The sequence below is a fragment of the Myxine glutinosa genome, chromosome 4, assembly GCF_964187855.1.
Source record: "Myxine glutinosa chromosome 4, kmMyxGlut1.1, whole genome shotgun sequence".
NCBI lineage: Eukaryota > Metazoa > Chordata > Myxini > Myxiniformes > Myxinidae > Myxine > Myxine glutinosa.
The window spans coordinates 76,131,769-76,150,113 of record NC_136264.1 but is presented as its reverse complement, the minus strand read 5'-3'; the positions used below and the strand labels follow the sequence as shown (position 1 = coordinate 76,150,113).

At 45.4% G+C, this 18,345-nt stretch overlaps 3 protein-coding genes across 3 annotated transcripts in view; 2 read left to right on the top strand and 1 right to left on the bottom strand.

Moving 5' to 3' along the window:
• Positions 1 to 4,809, top strand: part of LOC137416624 (histone H2B 1/2-like) — a 34,097-nt gene extending 29,288 nt beyond the window's left edge. Inside the window, exon 2 of the mRNA XM_078775991.1 lies at positions 3,971 to 4,809. Coding sequence (XP_078632117.1) covers positions 4,004 to 4,384 — 381 coding nt within the window. The 5' untranslated portion in view covers positions 3,971 to 4,003 and the 3' untranslated portion in view covers positions 4,385 to 4,809. The remainder of the gene's footprint in view (positions 1 to 3,970) is intronic.
• Positions 4,810 to 5,128: 319 nt separating this feature from the next.
• On the bottom strand, positions 5,129 to 6,158 carry LOC144891747 (histone H4). Its single transcript, XM_078775994.1, has one exon. It carries the CDS (start codon positions 6,156 to 6,158, stop codon positions 5,847 to 5,849), a length of 312 nt encoding a protein of 103 aa, XP_078632120.1. The 3' UTR covers positions 5,129 to 5,846.
• Positions 6,159 to 7,590: 1,432 nt separating this feature from the next.
• On the top strand, positions 7,591 to 9,814 carry LOC137425893 (histone H1.1-like). The gene has a single exon (XM_078775986.1). It carries the CDS (start codon positions 7,677 to 7,679, stop codon positions 8,307 to 8,309), a length of 633 nt encoding a protein of 210 aa, XP_078632112.1. The 5' UTR covers positions 7,591 to 7,676; the 3' UTR covers positions 8,310 to 9,814.
• Positions 9,815 to 18,345: the final 8,531 nt, after the last annotated feature.

Here is an 18,345-nt window from a genome sequence, read left to right as displayed (position 1 = left end):
CATCAAGTGTCCAGGTTTCTTGCAAAAAGCGCAAGTAGGCCCGGAGGAAAAACTCGTGGTCTGCCTCGGGCCCCCCGAACTATAAGTTTGTCTTGGGCCCGCATCCCTCTGATTTCGAACAGGTGGGGTATCATAGTTGTCCCCATAATCATCTCGAGGCCGCCGCCATGTATGGTCGTTCTCCGCACCTGCTGTTCCATAACTCCCCTGCTGAAGTCTAGGCGAGGAGTTAGGTTTGTGGACCCCTATTCTGTGGGTTAAGGCATAATCATCTGCCATGGTGGCTGCGTCCCACAACTTTGGTACTTTCTTTTCCTGCAGGTACACTTTGATGTCCTCGTGGACACACTGCTGGAATTCCTCCACCAGGATCAAGTCCCGCAATGTTTCGAAGTCTTTCCCGACTCCTTTTGACTCACACCACCGATCAAACATGTTTTCTTTCACTCTGGCAAACTCCACATGGGTCTCACTCTCCCTCTTCCTGGCATTCCTGAATTTTTGCCTGTAAGCTTCCGGAACCAACTCATAGGCTTTGAGGATGTGCGTCTTCAGTACCTCATAATCTGCACATTGGTCCATTGGTAGCGCCGAATAAATTTCCTGAGCTTTCCCCACCAGCACACTTTGCACGAGTATGGTCCAGGCCTCCTCCGGCCAGTTTAATTGTCGAGCCACTTTCTCAAAGTGTGGGAAAAATTTCGCGACTTCCTTTTCACTGAACGGTGGAACCAGCCTCACATGTCTGCCCACATCCCAGGTTTTCTGGTTAGGTGTCGACCCCGTCAGCAAGGGTGGTGCCTCTTCCCGTTCTCTCATTAACTCCAGCTCCTTGACTTTGATTTCTTGCTGAAGCTCCATGTCACGTTCCTTTAATTCCCTTTCCGCTTTTCTCTCCTCTGCTTCGAGGTCCCTTGCAGCTCTCCTCTCCTCTGCTTTTCTCCCTTCTAACCTTTCCTGGAGTTCTCGTTCCACTCTCCTTTCCTCTGCTTGTTTCTCTTCTCTCCTCGCTTCTGCTTTCCTTTCTTCTTCTTTTAACCTTTCCTGGAGTTCTCGTTCCACTCTCCTTTCCTCTGCTTGTTTCTCTTCTCTCCTCGCTTCTGCTTTCCTTTCTTCTTCTTTTAACCTTTCCTGGAGTTCTCGTTCCACTCTCCTTTCCTCTGCTTGCTTCTCTTCTCTCCTCTCTTCTGCTTTCCTTTCCTCTTCTGATCTTTCCTTTTCTGCTTTCCTTTCTTCTTCTGCTCTTTCCTTTTCTGCTTTCCTTTCTTCTTCTGCTCTTTCCTTTTCTGCTTTCCTTTCTTCTTCTGCTCTTTCCTTTTCTGCTTTCCTTTCTTCTTCTTTAATCCGTTCCTGGCTCCGTAATTGCAACTCCAGTTTCCGGAGCTCAACATCTTCTGGTTCTTCGGGTAGCCACTCCCAGGCTAACTCGTCCCATGTTCCTAATCCCACCATAGATTGTATCACCGTGGCCTGCAACTCTGCCTTCCTCAAATTAGTTCGGACCTCCAAGTTAAAATGTTTGGCCAATTTCAAGAGGTCCGACTTTAGCAACGCTCGGAACTGTGCCTCACTCGGGGTTACCACAAAGTTCTGTGCCACAAACGCCATGGTGCCTATCGTTACCACCTGTTAACCTTCACCCAAGACTTTACCCCAATTTCTCAAAAATATTTACCAATTAATAATTAATTAATTAATTTTAATTAATAAAAAAATATTATTTTATTATGTTATACAATTTTAAATCCCGGACGAGCCCCCAATTCTGTTACGTGGTCCCCTCGGTGAATACCTGGTCTCGGTGACCCCCGGACCGTGAGAGGAACTTCGCCAGAAAGCTATATTATATATGCGCTTTCGCCACGCAATCCATATGAATTCCACCCAAGAGACAACTGATGTTCAAGGATATATTTCAATGGTAATGATACCCTACAATTTCAATGATACAACCACGGAGATTTTCCCCGAGCAATCAACAATAAACAACCATCAACAATTCCCAATCCACAATCAATTCCCTATGATTAAGATGGCCATCTTATATATGTGTGTTCACTTCGGTACTCACGACCCCCTTTTGGTCTCTGCTCCTCACAATGTCTCTGGGCCCCTCCTGACCAAGATACTGGTCGCCGTCGCCGCACTCGGGCGGTTGAACGAACCCCGGGTGGACGTTTTTCCACCGGGTAGGTATCGTACCAGGCACCGTGGCTGCAGCCCCTCGTGGCCACGCGAAGCGGGTACGGTAGAGCAAGCCAAAAGCCCCACGCCGCTTGCAAGGCGCGTTAGGCCCCAAGGTGCGACCCGCACGCGTCTGTTTAGACGGGGCCGCGAACGGTGCCAGACGCGGGGTCGATGCACGGCCCCACGTCAACTTGACGTCTCCACCGGGCAGGTACACGTCCCGGTAATTCCTCTCGCCAGACGGGCTTCGGAATGCCGCTTTTCCACGCAGCTCAATCAATCCCACCTTTCGTCGGAGCGGGGCGAGGAAGAAGAATACTCGTCCTTTTTCCTCGTGTCTTTTTCTCTTCCGTTTCCGGTCACTTCCGTTTCCGGCCACTTTTCCAGAAGGGCTCCTGACCCTCCAACCACAACAACCCTTAATATACTACACACGGATAAGCAAAGACCTGAATGGTAATTCACATACATTCACATAAATATGTAACACCAGGTATTCACCGAGGGGACCACGTAACACAATGAATCGAGAAACAGAAAATGGACGCAACAAAAGCTTGCTTGAAAGACGAACGTGCAATTGCGCAAACCCCGCAGAATGGTAATTCCATCGCCGAACACAAGCAGAAGATTAAATTATTTTGTTTCCAGAGCTCCGATCTGATGGCGTTGCCTGCGACATTTTGACCTCCCTCGTCGGTCTGTTTGAGGACACGAGGATAACGTCATCCACAGTCCACAAAACTCGAAACCGACAAATCCCTTTTTGTGCATTTATCTGTGAGAATGGATTTGTACAGAACTTGAGAGTAAAGAAGAGGGGAGATCAAACGGTAATAAGGCAAGGGTCTTTCACTCAGTTGTTAATGTGTGGAATGGTCGCTCCGGAAAGGTGGTGGCAGCAGAAACTACATTCGTCTAAATTGGAATGAGAGAAGTACCCGTAAATAATGTAGATCGAGACGTTTAGGGATATTTGCAGAACTTCTTGGCAGCTTGAGCAAGGATGGGTCATTGTGAACACCATTGCGCATTGTTGGCTGTGGGGGAGAGGGGGGAAGTGGGTGGGGGGCAGGGGGGAAGTGGGTGGGGGGCAGGGAGGGTGGGTGGAGGGAGGAGGAGAGGGGGAAGGGGGCAGGTGGGGGAGGGAAGGGGTCTCGCTCGTCAAGATGTGGGGTATGGTCGATGTGATGTTTCTCCCACAAAAACCGTCTTCAGCAAAGAAGAAGTCCCCCCTCCCCCACCCCCGGAAAGAAACAACTGATATTAAAAAAAAACAACATTGCTCATTTCTGATATAAATTGGTTTGGTGTTGATGAGGTGCAAGAATGACGGACCGAATGGACACCTGCTGGGTCTAAATTCCTTGCGAACTTTGAACTGTTAAGGCTGGAAAAAGCCAACACGGAGACACCTGCGATGACCCCACTCTCACGCATTGTTGTTTTCCAGGTTATTGTGCATCAAGTGCAAAGTTCATAATCATCCCATCGTCTGTATTTGGTTTGGAAGTGACATAACGCCATGATTTGTAAGAGAAATCTTACAAAACAAAAAGAGAAATCCAAATAACTTTACTGAATTTCATACGAAGGTGACGAATTTGGTTCTTTTGAAGGGAAATTCGGATCAAGAATGATACACGCCCACTTTTCATCTAACCAATGACTGAGCATTAGGTTGTGTACTCCACCCAGAAACGCTTTGTGATCCAGATATTTGCATATGACCCCTTTATAAGAGGGAATCGTTCACACTCATCTTCTTGTTCTTTCTCTGAAGGTTCATATTTAACTGTTTCAATATCCGCTCGTCATGCCTACGGATCAGCCCAAGCAAGTGGCAGCAAAGAAGGGTTCGAAGAAAACCGTTTCCAAAGCGACTCGGAAGGGTCCCGGGAAACGGCGTCATCGCAGAAAGGAAAGCTACGCCATTTACATCTACAAGGTGCTGAAACAAGTTCACCCCGATACGGGTGTTTCTTCCAAAGCGATGAGCATCATGAATTCCTTCGTTAACGACATCTTTGAGCGCATCGCATCCGAAGCATCTCGTCTGGCGCATTACAACAAGCGCTCCACCATCACATCGCGGGAGATCCAGACGGCAGTGCGTCTGCTCCTTCCCGGGGAGTTGGCCAAGCACGCCGTGTCCGAAGGTACAAAGGCCGTGACCAAGTACACCAGCTCCAAGTGAGCTCGGACTTGTTTCTCTAGTTCATCCCCAAACGGCTCTTTTCAGAGCCACTCAATGTTTCTTTAATGGAGTGCGACTTTTCCTCTTCGTGTCCTTCCTTGGTGAAAGAACCACGTGATCTTATCTGTAACTAGAAATGTCGTTCATATTAATGTGCAGGTCAGGTAATCATCAGCATTATACTGAAGTAAAAAGTAGTCCTGTTAAAACTTCCTGTTATTCTATGGATCGGTTTAGTTTGTGTCATGAGTTGGAACATAATTTATTGTGAGGTGGGTATGTTTGTTCGGCAGTCATGATTAAATTTGATGAGGACCATGTTTGTCCAATCTGCTCCAATCTATATTATAAAAGGACCCGTGTCTGTCTGTGGTGACATAACTTGAGACGGATTAACAGATTTCAATAAATCTAACTACGGTGAATTCACGAAACTCCTGGGTGTTTGTGATCCCAAAAAAGAAATACCTTTTATTATGGGTACATGGACACGCGTGTCAAAACTGCAAATGCCAACACGTGAGGTTGGTTATCCTTGCACGGAGAACAGAATCTCCCAGGAATCCTTTTCTTTCGGGAGTAATGCATCCATCCGATGGTGTCCGTCCGTATGCGCATGTGTTCGTGTGTGTGAGAAAGATATCTGGAAAAGTTCTCAACGGATTTGGATGAAAGTTGGTGAGATTATTGCCCTTGGGATAAGGAAGAATTGATTAGTTTTTGGTGAAGCTCAGGATATTATTCCATATCCAGGAATTTTATTTGGGAATTTTTTTTTTGTTTTGCTGCATTAAAGCTTTTATTGTTATTCTTAAATGATGTTTTCTCTCTAATTCCGAGATATATCAAAATAAATTCTGACAGTTAGGGCTTACTTTCTTTTTTATTTATTGTTGTGGGGAGAGGGTATGTTAAACAAAACGTATCATTCCAACTTGACCCACAGCGGGAGTATGCGCTCTACTGAGTGGCGTTCTTGTTTCCCCAAAGATTAGCCATTGCAGCAGAGATTGGTATTGCCATCAGCGAAGAGACGGGTCTTCTATTCTAGTATATCTGAACTGATGTGGTGTGGCAGTTACCACGAACTCAGAAAATCTATCAATTCCATTTCTCAGTTACTCTTCGCCCGAACAGCTCTTTCGTCGAGCCATGTAACTGTTCTCCGAAAACAACTTTCAGTTCAGAGCGTGGCCTCTAATTGCACGAAACATCACTGCAACAAAGTGCTCGGGCTCCTTGGCTTTTGAGCCTCTAATTAATCTTTCAGACTTCAATATCTCACCTTTTCACCTCGTCGAAATCAAAGTAATAAACGGAGCTGTCTCCATTGCATTTCTGGTGCCACAGAATACATGATACTAAGTTCAAGATGCCTGAAGCTCTTTCATGAACGAGTTGGTGGCTCTGAAAAGAGCCGTTTTGTTGTTGTAGCTGTTGATGAACACCACCCCCAGAATGTTTAACCACCGAACCCGTAGAGCGTACGGCCCTGGCGCTTCAAAGCGTACACCACATCCATGGCAGTAACGGTCTTGCGCTTGGCGTGCTCCGTGTAGGTAACAGCATCGCGGATAACATTTTCCAGGAACACCTTGAGAACTCCACGGGTTTCCTCGTAGATGAGACCCGAGATGCGCTTTACCCCACCACGACGAGCAAGGCGACGAATAGCAGGCTTTGTGATTCCCTGGATGTTATCGCGCAGTACCTTGCGATGACGTTTCGCACCTCCTTTTCCGAGACCCTTTCCACCTTTTCCACGTCCAGACATGACCGCACCGTTTGCTTCTTAACCCAAATCAGCAAAACCACGAACGTTCGCCTTCGCGTCTCTGTGTGGATGATAGTTGTACTGAGGCTTTATATTGGTGGAGAGCTCGATGTGACTATTTGTTCTTTAACCTTTGCACTTTGCCTCATACGGTTCATTACTTTCTCGAAGTGAAACCGTACTTCCTTTATAATTTCTACCACGTCCGCGCGTGTGCTCTTTGCCTTTTCACCCCTCCAGCTGCGCATGCGCACGTTGTCCTTAAGCTTTAACAATGTCCAACTGCACTCGCTCTTGTGGTCCCTTCACTTTCGCTCAAAGAAACAGAATCTTGTCAAATGAGGTTTAACTTCGGCAGTAATATCCGGCGATTTCATTCTGAACACAACTGCAGAACTTTGTCAAAATAAACAACAAACGCAAACGACCCGAAGTTGCAAATACGCTTCGAAGGTCTCAAGTAATTGAAGGATCGACATTTTCATGACAGTTTGGATTTCAAGAAAAGTAAAAGTGCCCTTTTTGGCGGACATTAACCTCGATGAACCAACGTCCATAATTATCAATGTCATTTCATTAAGGTTGAAACAATAAATTATCGTGACGTTCAACCAGTAAACAGCAGAACCTTTCGCTATTATTACGAAGCTTTACTTTAACGCGTGGAAGATCTTTGAAGATGCTGCATGGAAGACCTTGCACCTCTTGGACGACAGGGGATTAATTGAACCAGTCAGGTCAATGTGAATGAGATATCATAACAGGTTCGTTTACAAAACCTGGATGCAAACAGAACATCACACGAAGCACGACACAAGATTCGGGTCGACGATTTTATTCGCGCTTAAATTAAAAAAAAACTTTCCAACCATTGCTTACACCCTTGTGCTGTTGGTAAGTGGTAACCAAGTATTTTCACATTTGTGATGGTCCATGCTGAGATGACCTCGACACGAACCTCCAAAAAGGAGTTTTTTCATGTTTGTTTCATTGCCTTGCAAAGGTGGCTGCAGACAGGTGCACATTTCACCATTAACTCTGTGAGGTTTATGTCAGGTCAAAGAAGATATTTTGCTCGTGAAAATCTTATTCTGAGCACAGAAACCCCTTGGGCGAAGCCCGAGAACGTGTTCGAGTAAGCAATGTTCTGTCAAAGCAGATCGTCCATCTGCCGTGTCGGGTCGTGGAATGCGGTGAAAGGTCCAGATATTTGAAAAGATGCTTCCCTCCGTTTCCCAGGATGTGCTTGTACCTGGAACGATTGTTCGCATTGCGCATGGAGTTATCGTTCATGTGAATAACAAAGCTCAAAGTGATGCAGGAAACACAAACGGATACGGTGAACGACTCCGAACGCTGACGTTGATTTCTACCACGTCCGCTTCTTCGCTCCGTCACTATAAGAACAACAGGCGACGTGGTGAAGGGACGCTTTAGTTGTGCAACACTGTACTGTACTTCGTTTTGGAACTTCGTGTTACAACTTCGTGTTACCTCTCATACTCTTGTTGGTGCGAAATGTCGGAGACTGTTCCTGTTTCAGCAGAACTTTCAACTTCAGCCCCGTCTGTCAAGCGAGGGAAGAATAAACCTGGCGCTTCCAAGACCCCGAAGAAGACTGACGGCACCCTTTCGGAAAAGATTCTCAAGGTGGTGGGATCGAGCAAGGAGCGAAATGGTATGTCGCTTGTCGCCTTGAAAAAGGCCCTGGGGGCAGATGGCTACAATCTCCAACGGAATTCCGTTCGTATAAATTCGGCTGTGAAGAGGCTCGTTGCAAGTGGAAATCTTGTGCAGACCAAGGGAACGGGCGCTGCCGGCTCGTTCAAACTGAACAAGGAAAAGAGTGCCAAAGTGAAGAAGAGCACCAGTCCCAGAAAAGTTGTGAAGAGCACAATCAAGTCTAAAGCGGCCAAGAAAGCGACCAAAAAGCCAGCAGTAAAGAAGGTGGTGCGGAAGATAACTCCCAAGAAACCGAAAAGATCTATCGCCGCCTCTTCGAAGCGATCCAGTAAGTCGCCTGCCAAGGTGAAGAAAAACGTGAAGAAGCTTCTGCCTAAGACCAAGGGAAAGATCAAGACGATGAAACCAAAGACCAAGCTTGCAACCAAGGGGTTGAAGAACAAGAAGGCGACGCTCAAAAAGAAGTGAGAGGAAGCGAAGACGAGAGAGTCGAGGTGAAGTTTCTCTTGTTCCTCCTCGTCTCATTTGCCCAAAACCCACAACGGCTCTTTTCCGAGCCACCCACCTCGTTCACTTGAAAGGAGCTGAACCGATGGTTCATAAAATCACTGGTGGGGCTGGGACACTGCAAACAACAAATCGGGTGCATCCTACGTGCAGACATAATAGATATAACCTTTGTATACAGTATTTGATGAAGTGGTTTGTGAAAGAGCTTTATAAACAAGAGCACGAGGTTCAAATTATTTGCAAGACCCACAAAAGTTGTTCCATATTCATTCATAACTTATTTATATCAAACAATGACCAAAGAATGGCAAGTCACGTGACGAAACATGCAATGTTGTTAAATATGCAACATTCAAAGTGTGCCATCACGACTGCGATTACTTGGTATTTAATAAATAACTAATTTCTAAGATCTCTTTGTAATTGACCCACGTGCCCCAATGTGCAGGAACAATGTCCCACCAAGAAATTAAGCTTGCCCCATTTGACATTGACACAGGTCGTTGACCATCCCCGTTTACCTGTAAACACAGTGCCTCGTGTCAGGAAAGGCTCGCACTTCACACGATTCTTCGTCCTTCCTCTGCACGAAGTTTCCTCATTCGGAAGCCAAATACAGAGTTCTCGCAATATTTATGAACCGCACACTGTACGATGCATATGTGGAGATTATGCTTTTGTGCATGTTCTGCTTCAATATTTAATTCATGAAAACATTTAATATTTAATTAGGTAATAATATAATAAACATTTAATTCAATATTTAATTTAATTCATCTATACTATAATAGGCTCCGGTGATTCTGTCCGTCTGTCTGTCTGTCCGGGGGTGTGTCTTACTTCGTTTCGACAGTAGCTCCACCCATTCTAGGAGAGGCTTCGTATAAACAAATATCCACCATTATGGAAGCCCAGTGTAGAGAAAGAGGCAAGGCCATCCACTTACAACTCCACGCTGGTTCTCTGGCCGTTGTTGGAGCAATGACATAAAGTCACAGCGTCCAGTAGAAGTTGCAAGTAACATGTCATCCAACAATTGCTGATGTGTTAGATGTTCCAGGCACTGAACTGGAGCAAGTGATCGCCTTTCGCCCACTTATTACAATTGATCCACGCAAATGGTCACAAAAATTTTCTTGGTGAAGGTGAACATCCTTTTCCAAACTTACAGAGGAAGATGCCTTTGCCATTCTTCAAAGGGAGGGTGTATGCCACACATAATCTCATCTCTTGCCAAAAAAATTTCTGTTCGCTCTCTTTCCAAAGCAGTTATCGCTTTATTTATCTCTGTTCCTCATTCAGCCATATCTGAATCTGCTCTCAACACACTCTAGTCCTAGATCAGGTCAGGTACACCTTGGCATGATGTTGCCATGTTCTAACTTAGTTGTTCTTTACCTTTTTGGCCCAACGACCCAATCAGACATTCTTGGTCAGTACCATGACCCACGAAACAAAAATTTATTACATTTATTAAAACATGTCTGCCAATACTCAGTCAATGGGATGGCTGAAATTGCTTTGCAGCCATCAGGTGATCAAAACGAGGACGAATGCTCGACAGGCAGCACCTCATGTCAGCGTCGATCATAAGCCTATTGTGTGCCTTCGTTTTCAGAGTTACCATGTTTGAGAATCCAGCCTCACAGCGATAGGTTGAGGGGGACTGGACCAATAGGGTCAGGGCCATTTTCAAAAGAACAGGACAGTCCTTCAATTTCAGCCAAAACGTGGCGATCTCTTGTTCCATAAAGTCACGTTTGAGCTGCGCATCTTCACGAATTCGGTAAAATTCAACCTTCGCAGCCACATCAGTATCGCTGATGGCACCATCTTCAACGAAAAAGGGTCGGACGATCCACTCATCATGAGAGCGGTCGTCCAATCTGGGGAAGTAACGTTCGATGGCTTCACTAATTGCCAGAAGGTAGGTTGAGATCTCCTCGTGGAAGTGGCATTCAGCATCTGGCATAGCATCCAGTAGAGTCGTCATCTCAGGGAAGATAGTCGTGTCACCGTCCTGGACTCTTCTCTGGTAAAGGTGAATCTTTCTCCTGAACGCTGCCACTTTGTCAAGAGCCGTGTGTAGCATTGGGAGGTCTCCTTGAAGTGACAGGTTCAAGGAATTCACCTCGGCGAAGAAGTCAGCCAAGTAAACAACTTTCATCACGAACAGTTCATCCTGCATCTTTCCATGAAGCTGATTCTCCTTCTCGGTACACCCTCTCTCCAAGAACAGCGCTATTTCCTCTCGAAGTTGAATCACACGATTGAGAACTTTACCACGCGAAAGCCAGCGCACCTCTGTGTGGAATATCAGAACAGTGAAATCGGCGCCCATTTCTTCACACATCGCTTTGAAGATTCTTGAGTTTGTTGCGCTCCCTCGGATGTGGTTCACAATCTTCACCACATCTGAAAGCACTTCTTGAAGACCAGGAGGGAGAGTCTTCATCGGTAAAGCATGGCGATGCATCCTGCAGTGGGTGAAGGAGGCATGGGGAGCGACATCCATCACAAAGGCTTTGAAGCCGGATTTGCATCCGACCGTGGAAGGTGCCCCATCTGTACACACCCCGACAAGTCATTCCCAGCCAAGCTCATGTTTGATGAGTAAGGCTTCCAGCATTCTGAACACATCTTCTACCCGAGTGGTAGTGGCCAATGGCTCTGAGAACAAGTGCTCCTCCTTCATGGCTTCTCCGTCGAGGTAACGAACGTAGACTAGCAGTTGGGAACATGAGGCAACATCTGTTGATTCGTCCAGTTGCAGTGAATACACTGGACTGCTCTTCACAGCGCTCACTACTTGCAGCAGAATATCATTACTCATATCCGAGATTCGACTTTTGACTGTCATTCGAAAGGGAAATCTGCCTGAACTTGTTTGACTGCTGTTCCCCCAGCACCAACTTGGCTGCTTCGAGAAGGCATGGCTTGATAAACTCTTCACCGATGGTGTGAGGTTTCTTAGTTTGTGCGATTCGATAAGCAATCCAGTATGAAGCCTCCAGCGCTGCTTCATTTTGACGAGCGCAGTGACCCGTCGAATCGATGCGGGAACCCTTGAGTGCGGCTTCTTTTCGTTTGAAATAGTCCACGCCCTTCCCCGCCAGGTCGCTGTGACAAGACTCCAAATGGATCTTCATTTTGCTGAGCTTCATGCTCTCGTGGCTCAAAACCTTGGCACAGATAACACATTGCGGCTTGACCACGGATTTTTGAACAATGCTTGTGAAACCGAACTTGAGAAATGCTTCACTATATGTGCGCTTCTTGGCAGACATGGTTCACAACCTGTGAAGCAAAATAAGACATGAGAAAGGTGATGAGAATGTGACGGAATGCACGAACAAAAGGCAAAATCACAGTGAACTTATATAGGCCATCAGCCAGACCCCCAAAATAGGGTCCATTGGTACCAAAATGAGGGAGTAAGCCTAATATTGATTTTTGGATAGGTCTTTACCCCTAGAATATGAAAATATGTGATAGCAAATTCAACCATGTAGCTAAATGGGTATCACCTCATTTTCGAAATGGCCGCCAAAATGCATGTTTTTCTATTAAAAACACCATGTTTCATATTCTTGTAGGAATTTGTAACAAATAGCATTGCGTTTTGAGATGTTTAAGACTTTACAACTCTCTTAAAGTATGAAATACATCATCTGAACTTTAATCCAAGAAGATAGAATCCAATATGGCACCCAATTTCACAAAATGGCTGCCATCATAGCAACAACTTTATGCACAAAATATGCACGAAAATAACTGGCATTCAGTAGATTTGCAAGTATACACATGGAAAAAAGTATCACACCACCACGTATTTTCGACATAGTGGAAATGTATCAATGAATGTTCGCACCTTTTCGTTGCGGTGTAGGGTAATCTTGTGCAACATTTTGTCCAGATGTTGGAACGCAATGAAGAGAACAAAATTGGGTGACACATTCCTGCCTGTCCTTCACATAATTTGTTTGTTGATACTTTCTTATCAAACGACTAATACTGGTATGGTGATGTCCCAATTGGTTAGCAATCTGTCTCATGGAATTGCCAGCAGTCCACATACCAATGGCCTGCCATCTTTCAGCTGTTGTTAGCTGCGGAGGTCCCATTTTGACGTGCTGTTTGAGATGAAGTTTCAACACAACTTTATCTTTCAATTTTACCGGTGGAATGTCTTCTCCCTATACCTGTGTTTAGAGCATGCTGAAGCTAACAGTTGAATATATAGCCACAATGTTAGTTGAAGAGTTGCCCAGAAACAACTTGCCTTCGTCTCCTGGAAAGCAAATCCAACGGAAGGAAATCTCATTTCCTTTCACAAAGCCCGAAACAAGTGTGTGTCCACCCTCAGGAGAGCCAGGAAACAATATCTCTCCGTTCTCAAGACCGAACTCTCTTATCTGTCTCCCTCTTCCAAATCCTGGTGGCGTCTGGTCAAATCCGTTTCTGGTGTTTGTTCCCCCTCCATCCCCTCCCTTACCTCAAACGGCTACACAGCTGACTCCGCACGTGAAAAAGCTGAATGCCTCAACTCTGTGTTTGCCTCTAAATCTTGTGTCCCAAACCCATCCCTCTCTGTACCCACCATACCCAGTCGTACCCTGCTGCTCCTGGACTCCGTGTCCTTTCCTCCTGACAAGGTGGAAAAGTTTCTGTCAACCCTCGACTCTGATTCTGCAACTGGACCCGACGGCATCAGCCCACGGGTCCTAAAATCCTGCTCTGCTGCTCTATCTCACCCTCTCTCTGTTCTCTTCACCCTCTCTTTTGCTCAAGGTCAACTGCCATCTGCTTGGAAATCAGCCAACATCACCGCTTTGCACAAAAAAGGTGCAAAAACAGATCCTAGCAACTACAGACCAATCAGCCTTCTCCCAATTATCAGCAAAGTCATGGAATCCATCATTGCTTCTGATATGAAATCTTTCCTCTTCTCCAATGGCTTGATCTCTGATCATCAATTTGGTTTCAGACCAGGTCACTCTACTCTGGACATGCTGCTTCTGCTGTCTCAACAATGGATGGAGGTCCTCAATGCCAAACAGGAAATTAGAGCTGTCTCCCTCGACATATCACGTGCCTTCGACACGGTCTGGCACCCCGCTCTGCTCACCAAACTCTCCTCCTTTGGTATCCATGGAAATCTCCACGCATGGCTGGCGGACTTCCTCTCTAGTCGTCGTCAACGTGTGGCCCTGAATGGGTTTCTCTCATCTCCTCTTCCTGTTCAGGCTGGAGTTCCCCAAGGCAGTGTTCTGGGCCCCGTGCTTTTTCTGGTCTTCATCAATGATCTCTCTGACTCTCTCGAAAATCCTCTCTATCTCTTTGCTGATGACTCCACTCTCTGCCGCTCCATTCCTCTTCCCTCAGATCGGCAGTCTGCTGCCTCCTCACTCTCTGAAGACCTGGACAAAATCACAGACTGGTCAAACAAGTGGAACATGTCTTTCAATCCTGACAAATCTCACACTCTTACTATGTCTCTCCGAAAAGATCGACTGGACAACCCTCCCATCTACTTTCTCAACAATCCTCTCCAAGAAGTTCTGTCGCTCAAGATTTTGGGTCTCACTATCTGCCATGATCTTTCTTGGGAAAACCACATTTCCAAGCTGGCCTCCAAAGCCAGTCGCCGACTGGGCATCCTCCGTCGTGCGAAGTCCTTCCTCGGCACACCTGAGCTCCTCACCACATACAAGGCTTTCATCCGCAGCTCAATGGAATACTGTTCTCCCCTATGGGCCGGTGCTCCTGCCTCACACCTAGCTCGGCTTCACGCTGTTGAAACCAAATCTTTCAGAATTATTGGAATCTCCCGCGATGAAGCTATCTCTGAGGGCCTTTCACTCACTCACCGCAGGCAGGTAGGTGGTCTTTCTGTCTTCTACCGACTCCTCTCCGGCCTTGCACCCCCAGCTCTCTCTGTGCTCTGTCCCCCAAATATTCCTACAGGTCGCACAAGATCTGCCAGCAACCCTCTGATGGTTAAACTGCCGAAATCTCGGCTCTCCGCTCACCTTCACTCTTTCATTCCTCTTTTCTCCCGCCTCTGGAACAAACTCCCTCACTCCCTTCAATCCCACTCCTCCCTCCAGGTCTTTAAAACAGCTGTTCACCACCATCTCTTATCTTCCCCCATCCAAAACCTTGATCTTTTCTACCCCCGCTAATTCACCCCAGATCCACCTTGTTTGAAATTCCAACTTCTTTCCTGGAAGTCCTGGCAGTGTCCATATGTTTTATACCTCTCCCACTGCCCCCTTCCCACGCCCCCCCCCCCCCAAAGCCCTCGCCCTCTCTCAGATCTCTCGATGTCTCCATGTCTCTCGGTCCCTGCTCTCAAATGTTGTGTTTGTGTCCTTCCCCCTCTCTCCCCATCTTGTCTACCGCTCCCTATGTTATATGTTTTATGTGTCGGTTTGTCTTTCTGTGTGTTCATGTGATTAATGTTCGCTCTTTCACGAGCCTCGATATTGTATACAAAAAAAGAAAAAAAAAGAAAAAAAAAAAAGAGCGACTGACCCTCAGTGGAGCTGTAGAGAGATGCGAGTCTTGGAGTCTTAGCCTATACTGAGTTTTGGTCTAGTTCACCTCAGTTCACATTTCTTTGTGTATTGTGCATGAGGTTTGAGCAAGCATTCAACAATTGCTTAGTAATCCTCATCGTCCTCATCCTCATCTTCATCTGTATCTGGTTGGTTGATATCATCATCTGAAGGTCGATTATTGCAGTCCTTCAGCTTACACATATCAGTGCACATGAGTCCATTTACCAAGCATACGCAGCGTGGTAGCTCACACTTTCGCGTACACTTGCAAGCGAGAAGATCCAACATAGCGTCAGGTGCGGGCTGACCATCCATCCAGTCAACTCTAAGTTCATGTTTCCCTTCAACCTTTACAGTCTTCCATCCCTTTCCGACAGGACTTGGGACTTTGGGATCCTTCTCCAAGCATCTTCTCCATATTGCAGCTTGATAGTTTGCCCTCTGTGCATGTTTGACAAGGCAGTCCCTGCATGGTGGAAGCTGATAACTCTCCATCTCGCCTTTCTTTGCACAGAACAGATGATATCTGAGAGTATTCACCTCGGTGGATAGAGTCTTGGGTACATAGATGCAGCATGTGAAGGCCTCTAACTGGTCCATGAGCTCTGGAGAGAGATTCCAATCTTGACCTACTTGGAGGAACATCTCTGTTACATCTCTGTCAGTGGTTAGAAGTGTCAGGGAACTTGATTTCCCTTTACCAGCAAAAGCACTCGTCGTGTCGCATCCTGTGTATGCATGCATTCCAAGCAGAGCTCTGCATGTACTTATTCCAAGTGACCCAGCAACTTTCCTCACATCAACTACTCTTCGTCTGGTCTTAGAATGGAACTTCTGGAATAACGGTGCTCCAAACTTGTCATGGAAAGCAACACACATGATGAAAACATCTGTGTCCTCTGAAGAGATTACTACAGCTGGGAAGCAAGCCCTCCTTAGCAGCATGGGCAGCATGGAAGAGAAGCCTTCCATCTGCTTCTTCTTGTTGGCATTGGAGCTCTGGAACCACCTCATGGCCTTTGGAGGTTATCTTGTGGCACTTGTCACCGACGGTTGCATAAAGGGTTTTCCCTTTGAGCTTGTCTCTGCACTTGTCTGTTTGCCATTCATGTACGATGAATGAGATAAGACGGGTTTTGTTGCTTATTCGTGTTAGGATGCTTCTCCACTGCCTCATTTTCTGACTACTTGTTATGTCTTTCACCTCGAATCCAGTCTCTTCACCCCGTAGTGATCGTTCGCTATTCTTGATTGAGTTCTCTACGTACACGTGTACGTCTACGTACACGCCTCACCCATCTATCCGGTTGCTCTTTTTTCCATCGTTTAGTGCCATTGCCAGAATTGTGGTTGCTACTTCTCCGTAAGTACTTTGGTCTCCTCTTATCCTCTGGACTAGGCTCATTCCGTCTATTATTGTAGCAGAATTATCTGGAATTTCATCAACGGCTGAATCTGATACGTTCTTCTGCAAGCTGTGTGCTAGTTTCGCCTTGTCAGTCTTCCACAACAGGCCATCGGGTGTACAAAGGGACCATGGTACAGGACCAAGTGGATGGGTGAGGACATCTTCCATATGCAGGTTGCGTCCTTCTAACCCCTAAAACCAGGTATAAGATACCCAAATTTGGGGTATAGGGTGAATAGTGAAAAAAACACTACATTGACCATTGATATTTTGAGAAATTTGGCGGCCATTTTGAAAATGGGTGATAACACACATTTAGCTACATCGTTGAATTTGCTATCACATATTTTCTTATTCTAGAGGTAAAAACCTTGTCAAAAATCATTATTAGCCTTACTCCCTCAATTTGGTACCGGTTGACCCCCCTAGCTGATAGCCTAAGTGAAAATGGGTATATGTAAGGCCTACTCTACTCACAGTTTGGCCATGCACGAACGCTAACACATGGCAGTTGACAAGCATGAGCCTCGATCACACATGATCCAGGCCACACACCGTTCGTGTGCATATACGTACGCGCATACGCAAACAAAATACTGTGTGTGGTATGTATCTTTGTTAGGTTCCTAAAAATGGCCTCAACAAATTGATATGTTATTTATGACCCCTTCATGACCCCCAGAAAAACCCCAAACGACCCCCATGGGCATCACGACACCCAGGTTAAGAACCGCTGTGCTAACTGATCATGTATATCTTATTTACATGCTTTACATGTAACAGTTTGCTGTTTTCCTTTAACCATTCAAAAGGTTATATTTATTCATATACTTCACAAAGGTTAACATAAAGTTTATAAAAATAAAAAGTTAAAGTTAAAGTTATAAAAAGTTGCTTTCAGGTTAACATAGTTCGAAAAATTAAATCATGTAGTCTTTGTAATGCAAATCAAAGAGGAATAAGTTCTTTAATAATAGGTAAATATAACTAAAATCACAAACAGGAATACCTAATCCCACACAAACTATGCATAATGTATTCATAATCATAGATTCCTCACTTTTTATTTTATTTTGATTTTTTTCCTTGAGGAATTATTTTAATAGTTTCTACTCGTCGTATTTGATCTTTAAAAATGGTGCTTTATGCCACATCAATTTTCATGGTTTCAAACTTCTGGTGATATCAGTTCACAGGCCTTTTAAGACTGGCACAATTCATAACATTCTATTTATGGTATTATTCCGACTCTATCTCGTCCATTTGTATCAGTATGTGATTCAGTCTTTTTATTTCTGTTTCCAAGTTACCATAAAGGTCTTCCTCATTTGAGTTCACATTTGGTTCCTCTCTCAGCACCATTTCATGGTTAGTTATATTGTTCAGACACACTGTCACCAAAGCTTTTAAGCAAGCCACCACTAAAACTATTGTCAATATAATTACCAATCCAACAAATAGGTATTGGAGTATTTTAGCTGCTACTCCTCCAAATATATTCATCTCAACCTTGTAAACATTTATGCAATCATAGAATTTTGCTCCCTTATCCCTCAACTCTTAGACATTTTATTTACAATCGTACTAATACATCTTACAATCGTACTAATTACAATCGTACTAATAAAGGAGGGTTTACCGTGGGAGTTGTTGTATGCAGATGATCTGGTGTTGATTGCACAAAGTATGGATGGACTGAAGGAAAAGATGAACAAGTGGAAGGAATGTATGGAGACAAAACCATTCTCAGAGAGCCTCCTCAGCGTCGACGAGTCTGGCATTTCACTCAGGCCAACTGGCACGGTCTTCAAGCAGCCATCAATCATCTGGACTGGTCTCCCATCTCTACCGCCTCTGACATCAACTCATCCTGGGAATTCTTTCAAAGTAAATTGCTCTCTCTCATGCACAGATTTATACCATCTCGTCTTCAGTTGTCATACCCTTCCTCCCGTCCATGGTACACGGAATCTTGTGGTGAGGCTGTTGCCCTGAAACAACTTGCTTTCGTCTCCTGGAAAGC